Genomic DNA, 22920 nt, shown 5'->3' on the forward strand with positions numbered 1-22920 from the left:
AAAGGGGTATGTCAAGACTGTATATTGTCACCCTGCTTATTTCACTTATATGCAGAGTACATCATGAGAAACGCTGGGCTGGAAGAAGCACAAGCTGGAATCAAGATTGCCAGGAGGAATATCAATAACCTCAGATATGCAGATGATACCACCCTTATGGCAGAAAGTGAAGAGGAACTAAAAAGCCTCTTGATGAAAGTAAAAGAGGAGAGTGAAAAAGTTGGCTTAAAGCTCAACATTCAGAAAACGAAGATCATAGCATCTGGTCCCATCACTTCATGGGAAATAGATGGAAAAACAATGGAAACAGTGTCAGACTTTATTTTGGGGGGCTCCAAAATCACTGCAGATGGTGATTGCAGCCATGAAGTTGGAAGATGCTTGCTCCTTGGAAGGAAAGTTATGACCAACCTAGATAGCATATTAAAAAGTAGAGATACTACTTTGCCAAGAAAGGTCCATCTAGTAAAGGCTATGGTTTTTCCAGTGGTCATGTATGGATGTGAGAGTTGGACTGTGAAGAAAGCTGAGCACCGAAGAATTGATGCTTTTGAATTGTGGTGTTGGAGAAGACTCTTGAGAGTCCCTTGGACTGCAAGGAGATCCAACCAGTCCATTCTAAAGGAGATCAGCCCTGGGTGTTCTTTGGAAGGACTGATGCTAAAGCTGAAACTCCAGTACTTTGGCCACCTCATGCAAAGAGCTGACTCATTGGAAAAGACTCTGATGCTGGGAGGGATTGGGGGCAGGAGGAGAAGGGGATGACAGAGGATGAGATGGCTGGATGGCATCACCGACTCGATGAACATGAGTTTGGGTGAACTCCGGGAGTTGGTGATAGACAGGGAGGCCTGGCGTGCTGTGATTCATGGGGTTGCCAAGAGTCAGACACGACTGAGCAACTGAACTGAACTGCAATGAACTCACTTTTTATTTATCAGGTTTGAACTAGTGAAAGGATGTTGATTTTATGGTAGCAAGTGTTCTGAATCCTTGTAGTACTGACTTGATAAAACCGATATTGCTTCTACTACATAAAAGCAGTCAAAAAGTATACACTGAGTTTTCACTTATTGTTTATATCTTACAGCAAGTAAAAATTAACATATAGTATTAATATTTTATTTTTCAAAGCCAATGCTTTTATTTTTGCTGAAATGTCTCAACATCAAGTTATTAACTGCTGCTGCTGCTGCTAAGTTGCTTCAGTCGTGTCCGACTCTGTGTAACCCCATAGACGGCAGCCCACCAGGCTTCCCCGTCCCTGGGATTCTCCAGGCAAGAACACTGGAGTGGGTTGCCATTTCCTTCTCCAATGCATGAAAGTGAAAAGTGAAAGTGAAGTCACTCAGTCGTGTCCGACTCTAGCGACCCCATGGACTGGCAGCCTACCAGGCTCCTCCGTCCATGGGATTTTCTAGGCAAAAGTACTGGAGTTGGGTGCCATTGCCTTCTCCCAAGTTATTAACAGTATTTACTAAATATCAAACAAAAAGAAAATCTTTAATAACTTTTTATACCAGAGGTTAAAATGGTGTATAGAACATTGTTACATTTAAGTTCATATTTCACTATGATAAATAAATCACATTAAACACAAATATATTAAAACTTTGGCTTATATGTCAAAAGCATCACTACCCTTCAGAAAAAAGTCCTACACATGTGACAAGGATATTGAGATACCCAGACCAATATCCGCTCTTCCTTATGTCCTTCTGATAACATAATCCTAATTATACCAGAAGCAATCTGCCTAGGGTCACCACAACTCTGGGGAAGAGGGGCATTAACTTTTTTAATTGAAAAGTATAACAAATTCAGAAAAGTATGACATTTACTAATCTTAAATATACAGCTTGATGACCTTTCATGCATGTTTACCATGTCATCATCACCCAGATAAAAATACAAAACACTCCATTTTTTTCATGTATTGTTTTCTGTGTGAACAGTGCCCTCTGGACTTGTTTAACATTGAAACTCTCAGTAAGACTCCCTAAAAGAGTTGTCTTGCACCTAGGGGTGACCAAAGAGGCCAGTCTAGCGACAGTCACTGGGTAGGACTTCTGGGAGAGCTCTTTAAATGGGGCTGACTCAGCTGGAAGAGCTGCTGCCTTTGCCCTTTGTACTCCTTTTTCCTGTGTGGAACTTGGTTAGGACAGCTGGCACCCCTGCATTCATACTGTAACCACGCAGGCACAATGAGGGTGGAAGCCACAACTAAGGGCTAGATACACCTTGGGGATAGAAAAACAGTGTAAGAGAATAATCCTTTCTAGGAAGATGTAGAGGAAATTTAGGGGAGGAGATGACACTTGAGCTAAGACTAGAAAGATGGGAAGAATTTGAGTAAGAAAATACAGAGAATACTCACACCAAGAAGATCACAGGGGAGAAAGGCAAGGGGGCAGAATGAGTGTGCTCTAAGAAAATCAACTAATAAGAGCATTTTTATGGTAGAAAGTCTTAAGAAAAATTTGGTTATTTAGGGAAGAGCCAGGCTGAAGGCCCTGATACCCAGAAAACGAATTAAAACTTGATTGGTATGGGAGAAAATTAAGCTTTCAAAGGAAAAAAGTAAAATGATGAAGATCACATGTAAATATTATTTTGTGAGTGATACACAAAATAAACAGGACTAGAGAGAGACCCTGGAGTCCACAGGGACTGTGGCTAGTAATTCAGGCATGAAGGGTTGAGAGCTTTGCCTTTGATGGTCCCAGTGAGAATAGGGAAGAAGGCCATGAAAAATATTTTAAGAGAAAAAAACAAAAAGTCTCAATGCCTAACAAAATACCTGGTAGACAATGCAGATGTTTAATGAATACTGCTAAGACAACAGATATCAGATGTGACCTGAACAGGCCTCTGCTGTCCTGGTTCAGACTATAATTAATAGCTTCCGGGCAGGAGGCTCTACCTCAACTATCTTATCTTCGAAATCTATCTTTCCTATTGTAACTAGAGTGATTTATCTGAAAGACAATTTCAGCTTTCTTTACTGCTGTACTCAAAAGATACTCCCAGTGGCCTAAAGAAAAGTATTCAAATGCCTGGGCACAGAATGCTGTTCATGACCTCAGCCCAGCTTGCCTTTCGAGCCTTGTGTCCTGTAACTGTCCCCTGCCCACGCAGATACACCAACACCCTATGCTCTGATCCCACAACAGTCTAATTACTGCTTACTGAGTTTTCTGATCTGCACTTCTGTGCATGCTAAGGTCACTCCATGTGCAATATCTTCTCCACTCAACAAGTCCAAAATTTACCCCTTGTTCAACCTCAGCTCAAATGTCAACTCCACTCTGAAGTCTTACCTCCCCAGTCACTCCCCTTCATTTTCAGTTATTAGAAAACTGACTACATCCTTCCATTTTTGAAGTTAATAGTATGTAATAGCTCTCTGTTGTTGTTGTTCAGTTAAGTTGTGTCTGACTCTTGGTGACCTCATGGACTGTAGCACGCTCTGTCCATGGGATTTCCCAGCCAAGAATATTGGAATGGGTTGCCATTTCCTCCTCCAGGAATAGGTGCCTACTAAATTATAAACACACCATAAAACACTTGTTTATTTTGGGAGGGGGGGTGGTGTTATATCAAAGGCACACGGTAAATGCAAGAATACAATTTAAAATGTGTTGTGAGAATTCTAATTCAAGAAGGACAGCTTAAAGTGAAGTGAAATCGCTCAGTCGTGTCCGACTCTTTGCAACCCCATGGACTGTATGTAGCCTACCGGACTTCTCCGTCCATAGGATTCTCCAGGCAAAGGTACTGGAGTGGGTTGCCATTTCCTTCTCCAGAGGGTCTTCCTGACCCAGGGATCGAACCCAGGTCTACCTGCACTGCAGGCAGACGCCTTACCCTCTGAGCCACTAGAGAAGCTCAAACAGCTTAAACACAAACATTAATTCTCTCCCTCTTGAGATCCTATTTTCGTAATAGCAAAGGAATTTGTAAAAGGCACTGAAAGAGTCAATTCCTAGGCAAATTGTCATGAAGCCCAGGGTCTCTGAGGAGGAGAAAGGGGTCTGGGGCTCTCAAAGCAGAGACAGGGGTCTGGAATTCTCAAGGAGGAAGAAAGGACAAACTTTTTTTCTACATTCCTTAGTAAGGATTATATAACAATAATGTATCCTGCTTGAGGACATGTTTCTCCTTCCTGAAAACCTTCTGACTAAACCTGTTATCTTAAAATGTATATATAGTGGGAGTGGGCCTGGTAAGATCTTTGCTTTCTCTGTCCCTTTTTATATTTTAATAAAACTCTGCTACTTGAGTGATAATAAATAATAATAATAAAACTCTGCTACTAAAGCGCTTGAGTGATCAAGCCTGGTCCCTGGTCCCGAAGTTAAATCTTCTTCGGAGATCATGAATCCGACATCGTTCACCATAAGCTATCAGCATAAAAGCAACACAGCAAAGATCATATGCACATGCGAGGGCCACGGCAGCTGAGCAATATCAACACTTTTCTGGCAGAGATGAAGTGGGGAGGAAAGCAATGAAGCAGGGCTTCTGAAGAAACTAAAAACAAGAACAGAAAGTTGAAGTAAAGGGGTCAATGGCCCTAATGAGAGAATATTCATATGGCACCTAAACCTCTGATAAACACACACAGACACACATTATGAAAGAGTTCCTCTTTGATTTCAGATACAGGTTCAATAATAATGCAACCATCAGTTTTAATATGTAATTTATAAATGATAACTAAAAATATAATTGTTACATGTTTGCGCTTTTCATATGTAGAAGCAATAGATGATTTTTCTATTGTGTCACTGTTAAGTATAACTATATTAGCAGAGATCACAGATGTATAACCAGAAAAACTGTCCCCAAAGGAAAAAAATACTTAGGAAACAAAAGTAAACACCTTTAAAAACTATAAGGTGTTTCCTTAGAAATATCTACGGACATCTTGAATCTATAAGACAAAAATAGGACACTATATTAAGAGGCATTGAGTGGTGTTGCCACTAAAAATGACTGCTGAATTCAAATATAAGCAATCTAAGGTAAATTTGCAGAAATCTCTCAAAATGTAGAACAAAAAGCTAAGCTGAAGGAAAATATGAGAGAAAATAAAAAGAGGATTTTCTGAACAGATTCAGTAAAAAATTAAGCCCTAATGCCCTAAACAGAGGTTGAATAAGCTACAGCTTATGGACCAAATCCCACCAGGCACCTGCTTCTTTTTTTTTTAACAGCCCATAAAACAGTTTTTCTTTTCTTTTCTTTTTTTTTAACATTTTTTAATGGCTACCTTTTAAATGGCTATCAGAGTACCTACATAGCAGACTTACTTTTTGCCTCCTATCTGTGTGACACCTAAAATATTTACTATATGGCTCTTTATGAAAAAGTTTGCTGACTCCTGTTCTAAGACATTTACTGTATGTTACCTACTGATTTCTCTCCTATATATCTAGGAAGGTACTGGATAAGGTTATTTTTGAAATATGTGAGAAAAATGCCACCCGAATCATTTTCTGTGTTCTGTGGTTTACATGAGGAATTTTGACTGAGAAAGATAAGAATCAACTAGGTGGCCCTGCATCCAACTAGCTGGAATCTCCAAACAATCGTATAAACAGAGGGAAGGAAATTATTAGAGAAGTTATTCACATAAAAGCTTCAGAACTGAAGGGAAACAGTGGTGTTTAAACTGAAATGCTTATCAAAGGCCCAATATGATGACACTGCACACACAAGGCATAATACTTTGAAATTTTAAAACACTAGGATAAAGATAAATCATCAGTTTTTTTTACAGAGAGAGAAGAATCACCCTCAAAGGAACAAGAATCAGCCCTTTCAATAGCAATACCATGTTCAATGTTGATAAAACAACAGCTTTAACTTCCTGAAGAAAAACCATTTCCAACCTAGACTCCTATGAGGGGCCAAATCTTCTGGGGAAACTTTCAAAAAAGGGTTCTTCACCTTTTAAAAGAGACACGATAGGGGAAATTCTCCCTTTTCTCCCTCTGGACATCATCCTGGGAGGCTATGTCGTTTGGAATCATGGCAAGCTTCTTGTGACCGTGGACAGACAGCAAATATAAGTTGGGGATCTACTCATCTATCACAGCTAGAGGTCAGTTTGGGACAGGGATGTGTGAACTATTCATCAGAATGGGAATATCGACCAGAAGGACAAACAGAAACAGTTTAGAGCAGTTCCTTCTGGGAAGCGAGAACAGGAGGGCTGAGGATGAGGCACCAGAGTTTTTCGCTCTTCACTATAAGCCCCTTTCTTTATACTATTTCTTTTTAAGCTATGTGTGAATTTTTTGATGAGATTATTTTTTAAATTTCTATTAAAAATAGGAGTAAAGCTATGGTCACAAAAAAACAGTTTACAGGGTCATAGTTAAATGAAAGGTATAAGGAAAAACAAAAATAAAGACTATTGTGATGTTTGTGGAAAAATATGTAAGTCTATAAATGGACAAAAGAGAAAAGGAAAAAAAAAACCACCAAAGTAGTAACCAGATTTTTCAAAGAAGGATAAAGGTACTGATAAATGTCGGGGTCACACAGAGTCGGACACGACTAACGCGACTTAGCAGCAACAGCATTCATAAACAACCTAAAGTAATGTTCCTGGAAATTATGCTGGTGGTTGCAGGAAAAAAAACAAAGCAGGTATATTAAAAAAAAAAAAAAAAAAGCTTTATTGAGATATAATACACATACCATGTAAGTGACCCATTGAAAATGTACAATTCAATGGGTTTTAGTATAGACTATGCAACTAACTACCCTCACCATTTTGGAACATTTTCATCACCTCAAATAGAAACTCCATGCCTGTCAGCAGTAACTCCTAGTGAAGTGAATGAAAATTGCTCAATCATGTCCGACTCTTTGCAACCTCATAGACTATACACTCCACGGAATTCTCCTGGCAAGAATACTGGAGTGGGTAGCCATTCCTTTCTCCAGGGGATCTTCCCAACCCAGAGATCAAACCCAGGGTCTCCCACACTGCAGGTAGATTCTTTACCAGCTGAGCCACCAGGGAAGCCCAGGCAGTCACTCCTAATTTCCCCTCAACTTCCTCAATCTCAGACAACCTCTAATACATTTTATGTCTCTACAGATTTGCCTACTATAGACATTTAACATAAGGGGAATACTACAATATGTGGTCTTTAAATATTTTTGAGGTTCACCTATGTTGTAGTATGTGTCACTACATCATTCCTTTTTATAATTGAATAATATTTCATTGTATGTATATATCCCATTCATTTGTCCATTTTGTTTGTCCATTCATTTGTTGATGGACCTACAGGCTGTTTCTACTTTTTTACTATAATGAATAATGATGCTATGAGCATTCATCTACATTTTTTTGTTTGAATATCTGTGGTAAGTAGATTTTAAAATAAAAACTGTGTAAAGTTACATCAACTAGGTAAGTATTTTTATAGGCATATAAAATGCTATAAGCATTTTATAAATAGAAAGTATCTTTACATTTTTATGTACATGTTTTGTGTCTTCTTTGTTTCTCTATATAGTTATTTCTTATCAACAAATATAAAAACAAATTATAGATACACAACCATGGAGAGGGGGAATCCAAGCAGTAAAAAAAGATACATAGAACATCAAATTATAAATCTTTCATCTTTGTCCCACCCTCAGAGAAAATACTGTGAACAGTTTCTTAGGTCCTGCCAGAAGTATTTTTTCAAATACCTGCATATGAGAGAGTTGTTCTGCTTTTACACAAATAGGTGAATCATACATACAACGTTCTGAACATTTGTTCCTTCATTTAGTATATTTTGAAACTAACACTCTATCAATACATAAACATCTGTCTCTTTTTAAACAGCTGATGAGGATTTCATTATATGGCTATACCATACTATGAAAGTGAAAGTGAAAGTCGCTCAGTCATGTCTGACTCTTTGCGACCCCATGGACTATACAGTCCATGGAATTCTCCAGGCCAGAATACTGGAGTGGGTAGCTGTTCCCTTCTCCAGGGGATCTTCCCAACCCAGGGCTTGAACCCAGGTCTCTTGTACTGCAGGTGGATGCTTTATCATCTGAGCCACCAGGGAAGCCCCAACCTATACTTAGTGCTTAGTCACCCCATCCTTTTTCCTAGCTAACAGAATTCTAATTTTATTGAAATATTGGATGGCAATGCATGTCAGGGATACCAGCAGCTACTTCCCCCACCTCGCCTCCTATGAGCTTACTTCTGATTCCTCTAAGCTTCCCAGTAATTCCACTCTCTTTATCCATGACTGGGTTAGAAATATACACACAACATAATTCTGGCCCAAGAGATATGAAAGTCTCGCAGGGAAACTTTTGAAAAAGGGTTCTTCACTTTTTAAAGGAGACTGATAGGGTCTACCTCTGGACATCATCATCGGAGGCTATGTCGTTTGGAACTGCTGCAGGCTTCTTGTGACCAAGGACAGAAAGCCAAGAGAATCCCAGAGAAGCTGGGCTTCACATGACCCCGTTCAGCTGCTGCAGTCACTACCTCTCTTCTATGCCTGCCTCTTGTGATGAGAAATAATAAATGTAACTGTCATTTAAGCCAATTTTAGCTGTTACAGTGACTCTGTTACTGGAAGCTGAAAGCATCCTAAATGATACACTACAGAAGGGCCTACTTTAAATACTTTACATGTAGGGACTCCCCTAAATTCTCTAATATCCCCTGATATTCACTCACTAGCACCCGTGTTTTCTCTTCACAAGGTTCAGCACATTGGTAATACTTCTGAGAAACTAGTTCATAGGGCTCCACAGTAGATAGTAAGCCTGGTTGAGGGTAGGGACTGTGAGTGAGTGAGTATTAAGTTGCTCAGTCGTGTCTGACTCTTTCCAACCCCATGGACTATAGCCTGCCAGGCTCCTCTGTCCATTGGATTCTCCAGGCAAGAATACTGGAGTTGGTTGCCAGGATAAATTTATGGATAAAAATACATAGGAAAAAATACCAGACTATCACACAATTAGTGGTGGCTTTATGGAAATTAAATTACAGCTGACTTTTATTTTTTTATAAAAATATCTAAGGTATACATGTTGCTTCTGTAACATAGTACTAATATATGCATGAACATATACACATTATGTACATATAACAAGATGTGTGTGAATACCAAAGATACAAACTGATCACCATGGGTGTACAGGGAATGAGTGGTCCTTTTTCAGAGGCTCCTATGCTATGCTGATGCAGAGCATATGAGTATATGGTTCCCTAATGTGTCAGACTGTTTTCCCTCCTGATAACTTGCCTCTCCTGGTCTCACGTGAGCAACTCTAAGTGCAGATTTTACTATACTTTGTGATTGAACATTAACTTCAATTTGGAGTTGTCCTGTCTGTTAATTTACCAGTAACATTTCTGGTTCAATAGTAAAGAATTAGCCTGCCCATGTAGGAGATATAGGTTCAATCCCTGGTTCAGGAAGATTCCGTGGAGAAGGAAATGGCAGCCCACTCCAGTACTCTTGCCTGGGAAATCCCATGGACAGAGAAGCCTGGCAGGCTACAGTCAGTCCATGCGGTCACAAAGAGTCAGAACACAACTCAGTGACTAAACAACAAGAGTTCTCCACAAAAAAAAAACTTTCTTCGAACTTCATGTTTTCTAAAAGATATAAAATCTCCTTTCAACTTCTGGTCACAATATCCATTTGGCTGAATGCCAGATAACCAAGATTTTACTATACTATGTTATCTCAATAGTCATTTCTCTGTGAATACATTCAATGGAAAACAGTTTGTGCTATGTATAAATAATGAAATGACAAAGGAGAAAATAGAAAACCACACATAATTATGTCCTTTGTACAGCAAGTGCTAAATCACCATGTTTTCAGTTCTGTATCTAGCTGTGATGAATTAGCATTGATCCACACAAATTTAACTAGTTATCCTCACAATAAATTTGGAAATTTATGATTAAAATAAATGCATGACCTATGCATGATCCCAGAATAAAGTAATATTGGCTAGAACATTTGGTAACAGTGAAATTATGGTAAAAGAGATGAGTACAAGGCAATAGAGTCCTAAGCCTGGTGTGCATTTTCAAATGGTCATCTTTCTTATTTTTGTGGTAATATCTCTAATTCAAGAGTTTAGCACAGACTTTCAAATATCCTTTTTAATAGGAAATCAAGATCATAAAAAATAATGGGAAAGTTTTTAATTACAGTTTTAAATTTAAAATTTGTGTAATTTTAATTCCTCTCTATTTCTACCCACATGTTGAGATTCCTTTTCTCTTTGATACTGATCATTTGAGTTTTCTTTCTTACTTGGGCTTGCTATGATGTAGCAATTTTCTTAATATTTTCAAGGAACTAGCTTTAGTTTCATTTGTTTTCTCTACTTTTTGTCCATGTTCTATTTTATTGATTTCTATTCTTATTTTCTTCCCTCTACTTTTTATTTTTTGCTTAAGGTAGAAACTTAGATCATCAATTTTATATCCTTTTTCTTTTGTATAAAAGTATTTGAAGAAGCACTGAATTATCTCATCCATATCCTGGTATGTTTTAATTGCCAAACAGTTAAAATGATTTCTAATTTTCCTTATAATTTCCTTTTTGATCATGGCTTATTTAAAATATGCTGTTTAACTTCCAAATTTCTATCGATTTTTTGATATAAACTGAAGCCTGCACACTGCAACAAAGAGCCCACGTGCCACAAAAAAGACCCAGCACAGCTAAAAACAAAATTTAAAAACAAAAATGCAGGTCTTGAAGGGACCTGATTACAAATGGGGTCCTGACTAATGTTCAATTTATACTGAGTTCACCGGTTCTGCGGATCCACCCAAAAGTCACTGTCCTGTTTTTCAAGTGTACTGAAAGTTGGATCTACTCACTACCACTACCACATTGCATCTATGGCTTGTGGGATAAGAACTATCATAGTGAGAAGGCCAAGTGGAAGCCTCTGAAACTGTCCTCCCTCCAGTGAAGATAGTAAATTAAAATGATATTGATTAGATATGACAAGAAAAGCACAAGGAACCAAACATCATCAAAATTTAAAACTTCTGTGCTTCAAAGGACACTATCAATAAATTCAAAAGACAACTCACAGAATGGGAGAAAATTTTTGCACATTATGTATCAGACCAGAGACTTGTATCTAGAAATAAAAAGAACTAGGACAACTCAATAACAAAACGATAAATAAACTAATTATAAAACAGGCAAAAGACCTGACTAGACATTTCTCCAAAGAAAATATACAACTGGCCAATAAGCTCGTGAAAAAATTCGTAATATCATGAACCATCAGGGAACTGTAATAAAATATCATTTCACACCCACTAGGAAGGCTGTGATAAAAAGTCAGATAATAATAAGTGCTGTCAAGGATGTAAAGTGAGAATTCTCATACTCTATTGGTCAGATCAAATCAGATCAGTCACTCAGTCGTGTCTGACTCTTTGCGACACCATGAATCGCAACACACCAGGCCTCCCTGTCCATCACCAACTCCCAGAGTTCACTCAGACTGATGTCCATCGAGTCAGTGATGCCATCCAGCCATCTCATCCTCTGTCCTCCCCTTCTCCTCTTGCCCCCAATCCTTCCCAGCATCAGAAGGGAAGCATCAAAAGTTGACTCTTTTCCAATGAGTCAACTCTTTGCATGAGGTGGCCAAAGTACTGGAGTTTCAGCTTTAGCATCATTCCTTCCAAAGAAATCCCAGGGCTGATCTCCTTTAGAATGGACTGGTTGATCTCCTTGCAGTCCAAGGGACTCTCAAGAGTCTTCTCCAACACCACAGTTCAAAGGCATCAATTCTTCGGCGCTCAGCTTTCTTCACAGTCCAACTCTCACATCCATACATGACCACTGGAAAAACCACTGTCTTGACTAGACAAACCTTTGTTGGCAAAGTAATGTCTCTACTTTTGAATAGGCCATCTAGGTTGGTCATAACTTTCCTTCCAAGGAGTAAGCGTCTTGTAATTTCATGGCTGCAGTCATCATCTGTAGTGATTTTGGAACCCAGAAAAATAAAGTCTGCCACTGTTTCCACTGTTTCCCCATCTATTTCCCATGAAGTGATGGGACCAGATGCCATGATCTTCATTTTCTGAATGTTGAGCTTTAAGCCAACTTTTTCACTCTCCACTTTCACCTTCATCAAGAGGCTTTTTAGTTCCTCTTCACTTTCTGCCATAAGGGTGGTGTCATCTGCATATCTGAGGTTATTGATATTTCTCCCGGCAATCTTGATTCCAGCTTGTGTTTCTTCCAGTCCAGCGTTTCTCATGATCTACTCTGCATATAAGTTAAATAAACAGGATGACAATATACAGCCTTGACGTACTCCTTTTCCTATTTGGAACCAGTCTGTTGTTCCATGTCCAGTTCTAACTGTTGCTTCAAAGTGCAGGCGGCTGCGACGGGCGCCCTAAAGCGCACGCGAGAGGAGTTACGCCAAGTCCGAGGTCAGGGGCAGAAGCCGGGAGAACCCCATGCCCGAAGGGCGGCGACCAAGAGGAGTTACCTCATGTCCTAGGTCCGGGCAGCGGCCGAGAGTGCCAGACTGCGACGGCGCAGGAACGGCTGAGAGAAGCTATCCCAAGTCCGAGGTCAGGTTGGGCGCCGAGAGGAGATACCCAGCCTCCTAGGTCCAGGCGGTGACGGTGACGAGAGGAGATACACGCCCTTAAGCCCGAGGCCAGGGGCAGCAGGCGGGAGGAGCTACCCCATGCCCCCACGCCTGAGGCCAGGGGCGGTGGCCGGGAGGACCAACCCCAGGCCGTGGCTGCGCAGGCACAGGAGGGCCTAGAGAAGCTATCCCATGTTGAAAGTCAGGAAGGGTGGCGGTGAGGAGATACCCCTCGTCCAAGGTAAGGAGCAGTGGCTGCGCTTTGCTGGAGCAGCCGTGAAGAGATATCCCACGCCCAAGGTAAGAGAAACCCAAATAAGATGGTAGGTGTTGCAAGAGGGCATCAGAGGCCAGACACACTGAAACCATACTCACAGAAAACTAGTCAATCTAATTACACTAGGACCACAACTCTATTGGTAGGAATGTAAAAATGGTAACTGCTACTGCTAAGTCGCTTCAGTTGTGTCCCACTCTGTGCGACCCCATAGACGGCAGCCCACCAAGCCACTTGGAAAACTTTGGCAGTTCTTCATTTGACCCAGCAATCCCACTCCTAGGTATATACGTCCCAAATGAAAATAGATGTCCATACAAAAACTTGTATACAGATGTTCATACCACCATTATTCATAACAGTTAAAATGTGGAAGCAACTCAGATGCCCACCCAATGCATGGATAAAGTGTGGTTATCCATATAATGGGACATTATTTGGCAATAAAAAGAAATTAAGTACCGACACATGCTATAACATGGTTGAACCTTGAAAACATTACACTTAGTGAAAGAAGCCAGATACAAAGGACCACGTATTGCATAATACCATTTAAACAAAATGTCCAAAATAGGCAAATCTCTTTAAAAGAGACTGAAAGTGGACTGGAAGTTTCCTGGGAAAGAGGGCAGATCCTGGGGGAAAATGAGGAGTAACAATGGGTATGGGGTTTATTTTGCAGGTGATGAAAATGTTTTAAGATTTTGGTGATGGTTGAACAACTCCATGAACATACTAAAAACCACTGAATTGCACATGATTGTTAACTGGATCTTAATAAATCTGTTTAAAAAAACAAATAAAAATATGGCAACCTAGTGGGAATATCACAGATTTGTACCACCATTAAATACTTAAAAGGATATAGAGTGATTCCTATAATGAGCTCATTTAATTCTCCCGTTGGTCCCTTAGAAGCCACGTAACAGCCTCAATCACCTGCTGGTTCCCAGATACAAGGAGTCCACAGTGCCCTGGCAGCAGGCGTAGATCATGGTTGAATGGGATCCTTGAAGGTGTGTCCCTTAGAAGGTGTGTTTTCCCTCTGGGGGCCTGGATCTCTAACATGGCAAAGCCCAGAGTTCCAGGGATCCTCCAGTGGGTCTTTGGAAACAATGGCAAGTGGGGCTACTCCTACTTCTACCCCTTTGTTCCTGGACCGTGTATATTTTCTGTTGTGAATACAGCTCATATTGAGGTTTTTGGCTTAAATATTAAACTGGCATGCCATCTTTACAGAGTATTATCTCCATATTGGTGCTTGGGTTGTGCTTTCAGTAGGCCATTCCAGTGCCTGCTTCTAGATGGTGTGGTAGATGATATGATTAATGGATCCCATGGTCATGGGCTCATTCTTGCACCTCCTTCTCTGTGAATTGGGCCCCTTGAAAGGATGAAATGTTGCATAGATTTCATCCCTATAAACACATATTCCGTAAACACCCACAAAATTGTGCTGGCTTAAGTTCTACAGATAGGAAAGGCAAACCTCATTTCTGTAAGTAATTTGAGAACAAATTACTGCCCTTTCAGAATGGAAGGGACCCAATTTAACAAACTTACCATAGAATGGTTATGATCATGAGCATGAATGGTCTGCAGTTTTAACTTTCTTATATAAGTCTTTAGTCTGGTTTTGGTATCAGAATAATGCTGGCCTCAGGAATGAATTGGGAAAAGTCCTTCTTTTAGTTTCAATAAGACACTGCATAGAATTGGAATTATTTATTCCTTAGAATCATGGTAGAATTCAACTAGTGGAACTACCTGGTATCAAGGTTTTCTTTATTGGATGGTTTTTAATTTCAAGTGTAATTTCTTCAAGAGTTAACAGAACTTGTCAGGTAATTTATTTCTTATTAAAATTTTGGTACGGTATGTCTTTAAATGAATTGGTCTATTTCATCTAAGTTACTGAGCTTACAAGCACAGAAATATTCATAACATCCCTTACTTATCCATTTAGAGTCTGTTGGTTCTATAATGATGCTACTTTCTAGTTTCTTCAGGTAGAACCTTAATTGTTCAAGACCTTTCTTCTTTTTCAATATAATTTAATGCTATATATTTCTCTCTAAGCAGTGTTGTAGCTGCATCCTACAAACCTTGATGTTGTTGGGTTTTGCTTTACTGAAGAATAGCTGATTTACAGTATTGTGTTAGCTTCTGGTGTATAACAAAGTGATTCAGTTATACATACACACGTAAACATATATATATATCCTTTTTCATATTTTCTTCCAATAAAATTTATTCAGTTCAGTTCAGTCGCTCAGTCGTGTCTGACTCTGCGACCCCATGAATCGCAGCACGCCAGGCCTCCCTGTCCATCACCAACTCCCGGAGTTCACCCAAACTCATGTCCATCGAGTCAGTGATGCCATCCAGCCATCTCATCCTCTGTCGTCCCCTTCTCCTTCTACCCCCAATCCCTCCCAGCATCAGGGTCTTTTCCAGTGAGTCAACTCTTCATATGAGGTGGCCAAAGTATTGGAGTTTCAGCTTTAGCATCAGTCCTTCCAATGAACACCCAGGACTGATCTCCTTTAGAATGGACCGGTTGGATCTCCTAAATATAGTTCTCCATGCTACACAGTGGAACCTTGTTGTTTATCTGTTTTATATATATATTGTTTGTATCTGATAATCTCAAACTCCTAATTTATCCCTTCCCCACCCCCTTTCCCCATTGGTAACCATAAGTTTGTTTTCTATGTCTTTGAGTCTGCTTCTGTTTCATAAATAAGTTCATTTGTATCATATTTTAGATGCCATATAGAAGTGATATCATATGGTGTTTGTCTTTTCTTTCTGACTACTTCACTTAGTATGACAACTTGATAATCTCTGAAAGTGAAAGTGAAGTCACTCAGTTGTGTCCAACTCTTTGCAACCCCGTGGACTGTAGCCTACCAAGCTCCTCCGTCCATGGGATTCTTCAGGCAAGAATACTGGAATGGGTTGCCATTTCCTTCTCCAGGGGATCTTCCCTACCCAGGCATGGAACCCGGGTTTCCCCGCATTGGAGGCAGACGCTTTAACCTCTAAGCCACCATAATCTCTAGGTCCATCCATCTATGTTGCTACAAGTGGCATTATTTCATTCTTTTTTATGGCTGAGTATTCACTGTATTCATGAGTATTCCTTGTATATATATATACCACATCTCCTTTATCCATTTGATGCTGGTGTTTTTTTTTTTTTTTGGCCACATCATGTGGCATGTGAGATCTTAGTTTCCCCACCAGGAATTAAACCTACACCCCCTGCAGGGGACCAGGGAAGTACTGACGCTGTATTTTTATTACATTCTACTAAAATATTTTCTAATTCTTTTTGAGAATTCTTGTTTGACTCCTGTATTATTTAGAAGTGTGTTGTTTAACTTCCGAATATTTGGGGATTTTTCAGATATTTTTGTGTTACTAATTCCTACTTTAATTCCATTACAGTCAGAGATCATACTTAGCACGATTTAAATTATTTTAACACTGTTGAGGTTTGGGGTTTGGCCCAGCTTACTCGGTATATATTCCGTGTGCAATTTTAAAGACCATGTGTTCTGCTGTTGTTGGGTAGGTCTATAAATGTCAGTTAAGTAAAACTGATTTGATAATGTTGTTCAGGATTTCTGTATCTTTACTGAATGTTTTTGTCTACTTATTCTACCAGAGAAGAAGTAGTATTTAGCTTTAGTTTTAGAAAAAGAGTATTTAGTTTTCCAAGTATAATTCTCTTATTTTTCCTCAGCTTCGAATACCTTAATACACTGTCATTCTTGAAGGATATTTTTATTAGATACAGAATTCTGAGTTGATCATTCTTTTTTCTTTACAACCTTAATTATACTGTTTCAACACAGTTTCTGATGAGCAATCTATAGTTATTTGAATCACTGTTCCCATCTACATCATGTGTCACTGTCAGTTTGAGGGCCCTCTTGGGAGCCTGGAGTTTGTTCTTATGGGACAGTGAAGTGGGATGAGGAAGAAGGCAGGAATGTGAATGAAGGATGTTTAATGTATCCACTTGTTGGTAGGCTCTCACCATCTCTTGTTTGGATCAGTGTATTTAATAAATGACTAAGAGAAACACAAATATTGTATCATCTTTAAAGAAAAACATAAAAATCTGCAAAATTGGAATAAGACTGTCTCTCCATCAGAATTAAATTAGAATAAGATAATTCAGGCTTACATCATCCTTTATCTCATTATCTTACACATGTTTTTCATAATAAACTAAATGGTCCCAAGGCCATCTCATCATGAGGATACCCAGATTTAACTCTTAAATTTTTACAAATTCTTGTAAGATACATTTTAGAATATTGTGAGAACTTATCATTCTAACCTATTGAGAAAAAAATCTTTGCTGTTATAATGAAATAAAATGCATACTTACTCTGAATAATATTTCTTCATTCCATTTTGGATTCAAAGTCTGAAAGACAATAAACACAGTATAACTAACTTTTCAATATTTCATTATACAAAAATAAAACCACGTATACTTAAAAATTTTTAAATACTAACCTTTTTAATGGTTTTTGTTTGCACACTTGTAAAAATTCCATTCATTGGGTCATATAACGTCACTCGCACATAAGGATCACTGTTAAAATTTTTTAAAATTTAATTGTTATTTATTCCCAAACTCAGTTTTCTCAAACTATAAAAATCACAGAATTTTCCTTGTTAACAATTTCTACAATTATTTTCTACACATAAAAGTAAGGGTTCCTTAGGCAGGGGTAAGTAATTATAGTAATTGTGGTATCTAACTAAAAAGCTGAAATGGCATGATAGAGAAACAGACAAAGAATTAGAAAGAAGACCTTTTAATCACAATTCAATGATTTCCAATCTCTTAATATTTTTGGAAACTTTGTTTAATTTTTTATTACATGACTTCTTCTGGGTTAAGAAGGTTAATTCAATGATTTTCAAGAATAGCTTTATAAGACCTCAAGGGAGTTTCAAGTTATCTCACAGGTATAAACTCTTCTTACAAAATAAAGACAAAGTGTGTGAGCTCAAAATAATTGTGTGCCAGGTAACCCTTGTACAAAGAGACATGGAGAAGGAAAACCTTGTGATGATATTCAGGTTTGCAAAGCAAAAGACTTGACATTTTACTTTTCCATGGTCATATTTCTCTCATGTCCCTTGGGGATCCCAAGTACTCACTATTTTCCACCACCAACTCCCTCCTCCCATTTCTGCATACAACCTTGGTGCTACTGCTGCTGCTAGGTCCCTTCAGTCCTGTCCGACTCTTTGCAACTCTATGGACTGTAGCCCACCAGGCTCCTCTGTCCAAGGGATTTTCCAGGCAAGAATCCTGGAGTGGATCATCATGCCCTCCTTCAGGGGATCTTCCTGACCCAGGGATTGAACCCATGTCTCTCATGCCTCCTGTATTGGCAGGTGGGTTCTTTACCACTAGCACCACTTGGGAAGCCCCCATACAACCTTATCTCTTTAATTGACAAAAATCAAAGGCATCACAATACTCCCAACATCCTGGTGTTTATCAGAGACCATCCTACCCCTAACTTCAATGATTCAGGTGTTTCACCCAATCACCCTTGTCCAGTGTCCTCCCACCTTCTCTGGAACCTTGCATCATCTATTTTGACTTTGGTTTTTCCAGTCATATAAATGTCATTTAAGCTCCTCCACTCCCTGACTCTCCTTCATGCTTCCAGCAAAGCAAACTAGACTTTCTTCCTGTTTCAGTCAAAGTTCCCAAGTGAAAAATCTGTGATAATAATGACACAAATAACAACTAACACATATGCAGCAATTACTCTGTGTCAGGCACTGTTATAAATGGTTTATATATATATTAACTTTTGGAATCCTTATAACAACCTATGAGGCAGGTTAGATTATTTTTTAAAAAGAGTCAACTTTAAGTTGACTTAAAAAAGTCAACTCATCCCAGATGACACAGTTAGGAAGCGGAACAGTAAGGACTGAAGCTCAAGCACCTGGCTCCAGAGACCCTGTTCATAACCACGACAGCCTACAACCTCCCTTCCTTCATTTCCCCAACAGCCAGTGGTCTTCAAAGCCCTATAATCTGGCTTCCACCTCTTTCTTTCAGACCCATTACATGAAAAGTCACCAATCTTGCTAAAACAATTGACACTTTCTAGTCACTTATTTTGCTGGCTCTCTGTATGTTTGATATTACTGACCATTTTCTCCTTGAAACTCATCTCATTTAGCTTTCATGACACAAGACCCTTCTGGTTCTCCCTTTTGTTTTCTCTACATATTTCCTTCAAAATCTCACCCATGGTTTTAACAATTAACTGTATACTCACAAATATAAATATGAAACATAAATGGCAAATATAAATATATATTCCAGATCTCACAACCCAGCTAGACACTTCCACCTGGATAATATCTGTTCAAGAATTTTGCCCATTTTTAATTGGCCATTTTATCATATTATTACTAACTTATAATAAGTTTTTATATGTTGTGAATTAAAGGTGCTTGTCAGATACATGTTTTGAAAACATTTTCTCCAATCAGTGGCTTGCCTTTTCCTTTTCTTAACTGTGTCTTTCAATCAACACAGTGGTTCAGACAGTAAAGAATCTGCCTGCAATGCAGGAGACCCAGGTTTGATCCTGGGTTGGGAAGATCCCCGGGAGAAGGAAATGGCTACCCTTTCCAGTATTCTTGCCTGGAGAATCCCATGGAGAGAGGAGCCCGGCGGGCTACAGTCCATAGGGTCGCAAACAGTTGTGACAGGACCAAGCGACTATCACTTTCACTTTCAACTGTGTCTTTCAAACAGAAGTTTTTAATTCTAATGAAGTCTGTTTCAACATTTTTCTTTCAAAATTGTATGGTGCGTATTTTTTTAGTCTTATTCAAGAAATCTTTGTGTAACTCAGTAGAGCAAATATTTTCTCCTATGTCTTCTGCTAGAAGTTTATTAATTTTAGCTCTTATTAATTTTCTATATTATATGTGATAAGGACAGAGCTTCATTTTGTTCCACACCTATAACCAGCTGTTCTAGTATCATGCATTTAAAAGATTATCCTTTCTCTTGAATTACCTTAACGCTTAAAGCAACTGACCACACACACATGTATGCATGTGTGTGGGGGGGGGCGCGTGTGTATTTCTACACTCTTTATTCTAGACCACTGAACAATATAGCTACTTTTATGCCAATGCTGCTTTGTCTTGATTGTCTGTATAGAAAATCTTGAAATTGTGTTGCATAAATTCTCCACCTATGTGGCCTATGTTCTTTTTCAAAATTGTTTTGGCTATTCTGTGTCCTTTGACTTTTCATAACAATATTGGAATCAGTTCATCTGTTTCTCAAAAAAAATGCCAAGATTTTTATTAGGATTGAGCCAAATCTATTCAATTTGGAGAGAAATACAACTCTAACAATAATATATCTTCAATCCATGAATATGACAATGTTTATCCACTGATTTAGATCTTCAATTTCCCTTAGTTAGCAATGTTTTGTAGTTTTCAGTGTGCAGTACCTGCAAATCTTTTGTTAAAGTTATTTCTTCAAAGTTTTTAATTTTAAATGAATTTTAAATTTTAAAAATTCATTTTCCAATTATTAACTGATTGATCAGTTCAGTTCAGTCGCTCAGTCGTGTCCAACTCTTTGCGACCCCAGCATGCCAGGCTTCCCTGTCCATCACCAGCTCCTGGAGCTTGCTCAAACTCATGTCCATCGAGTCGGTGATGCCATCCAACCATCTCATCCTCTGTCATCCCCTTAGAGGATATAAGAATATGACTAATTTTTGTACCACAACTTTGTATCTTGTGGCCTTATATTTTAGTTTTAGCAGCTTTTTCTTTTGTAGATTCCTTAAGGTTTTCTATGTACATGATCTGACTGCAAATAAAAAGTTTTTCCCTTTTCAGTCTGTCTTTTATTTTCCTAGTCATATTACACAGCTAAGACATCTAGCACAATGTTGAGCTGAATGTGAAAGCAGACAAACTTTCTTATTCATGAATTTAAGCAGAAAGCATTCAGACTGTCATCACTGTGCATAATGTTAACTACTATCTTTCTCACAGAAAACCTTAATCAGATCTACAACTTCCATCTATCCCTAGTTTGCTAAGAGTTTCCATCATGAATGGGTGCTCAATGATGTCAGATGCTTTTTCTGTTTTTACTGAAATGATCGCTTTTCTTTTATTCTAGTAATATGGTATATTATATTGATTGACTTTCAGATGTTAAACTAATTCTGCATCTTGTTATTAGTTTGTTGACAGTTCTTTTTTTTATCATAAAAGGATGTTGAATATTGACAAGTGCACTTTCTACACCTACTGAAATGATCATGCATTTTTTTCTTCTGGACTGTATTAATATGACAGTGGTTGACTTGAACAAATCTTATATTCGTAAGAAAAATCCCATGTGCTGAAATCCATTTATCAGACATTCAAAACTCCACTTCAGTCTTCATATGCTTACTGTTTGTATGGCATATGCATCCTTTCTCTTTCATCTTAGCTGTGTCTTTGTATTTTAAGTGCATCATTTATAGACAGTATTTAGTTGGGTCTTCTTTTTCAGCCCATTCTAATAACTTCTACCTCATGTTCACCTTAGTTCATTAATGTTTAATGCAATTGCTATGGTTAGATTTAAGTGTATCACATTATTACTGGTTTTCTTTTCTTTCTCCTTTCTCTCTCTCTCTCTTTTTGGTCATGTGTTCTTTTCCTGGCCTTTAAGTATTTTTTTTCCAAGAATCTCATTTTAAAATTTTGATTGTTTTCTAATCTATAATTCTTTACATTAGTTTTTAGTAGTTCCTCTACATATTGCAATATACACTCTTACTTTTTATTCCACTTACACATAATATATTAGTCTACTAAAAAGTTCATAATGCATACCATCCCTGTCCTTTATACAATAATCATTACATGTATTCCATCTATAAGGTAATAAAAAATAAGCTGTGATATAACCAGGCATGCTTTTTAAAAAATTATGATGGAAAGAGCTAAAAGTCTTTCAGATGTTTCCAGATGTTTACCATTTCTGACGTTCTATATTCCTTTGTAAGGATCTGAGTTTCCATCTGCTATCTATCCTCTTTACCTGGGAGAGCTTCCTTTAGCTTTTTTTAGAGTGCACGTCTGCTAATGACAAAGTTTCAAAGCTTTCTTTTATCTGAAAATGTTGTTATTTTGTCATCATACTAAAGAATAGTTTCTCTGAACATAGTAGAGAATTCTAGGTTGACAGTTATTCTATTGTCCCATTTTTTTTTAATCTGGGCTCTGTAGTTTCTGGTAAGAAGTCAGTAGTCAATTAAATTATAGGTCCCTTGTATATAATTTGTCATTCTCTGAGTGCTTTGTCAGTCCTTTATCCTTGGCTTTCGATAGCATGACTATTATGTGCCTCAGTATGATGTTCTCAATATTTATCCTGCTCTGTGTTTTTTGACACTATAAACTTGTGTTATTTATCAAATTTGGAAAAAATATGGCTATTATTTCTTAAAACAGAGTTTTGCCTCATTCTCTCTCCTCTATTTCTAGGACTCCAATTACATGTATGTTAGACTGTGTGGTATGATTTCACAAGTCCCTGAGGCTCTCTCTGTGTTCATTAAATCTTTTTTTAATCTGTTTCTCTCTCACCTCCTGCTGAGAAATAATTTCTATTGATCTACCTCTAAGTTTAACTAATTCTTCCTCTTCATTTACATTCTGCTGTTAACATCATCTAAGAATGTTAATTTAATATACTATATTTTCAGTTTTACAATTTTCACTTTTTATGGTTTCTAATTTATTCCTCGGAGAAGGCAATGGCACCCCACTCCAGTACTCTTGCTTAGAAAATCCCATGGACGGAGGAGCCTGTTAGGCTGCAATCCATGGGGTCGCTAAGAGTCGGACACGACTGAGCGACTTCACTTTCACTTTTCACTTTCATTCATTGGAGAAGG

General features: G+C 38.3%; 1 protein-coding gene across 2 annotated transcripts in view; it reads right to left on the bottom strand.

Moving 5' to 3' along the window:
• NEDD4 (neural precursor cell expressed, developmentally down-regulated 4, E3 ubiquitin protein ligase) overlaps positions 1–22920 on the bottom strand; it is a 144959-nt gene that overhangs the window by 101474 nt on the left and 20565 nt on the right. Inside the window, exons 3-4 of one of the 2 annotated variants that reach the window (XM_010836785.1) lie at positions 17462–17540; positions 17331–17369 (exon numbers count right to left, since the gene is read on the bottom strand). In XM_010836785.1, coding sequence (XP_010835087.1) covers positions 17331–17369; positions 17462–17540 — 118 coding nt within the window. The remainder of the gene's footprint in view (positions 1–17330; positions 17370–17461; positions 17541–22920) is intronic. The other variant, XM_010836787.1, reaches the window with a different exon arrangement.

Source organism: Bison bison, unplaced genomic scaffold (genome assembly GCF_000754665.1).
Source record: "Bison bison bison isolate TAMUID 2011002044 unplaced genomic scaffold, Bison_UMD1.0 scf7180017864066, whole genome shotgun sequence".
NCBI classification, from domain to species: domain Eukaryota; kingdom Metazoa; phylum Chordata; class Mammalia; order Artiodactyla; family Bovidae; genus Bison; species Bison bison.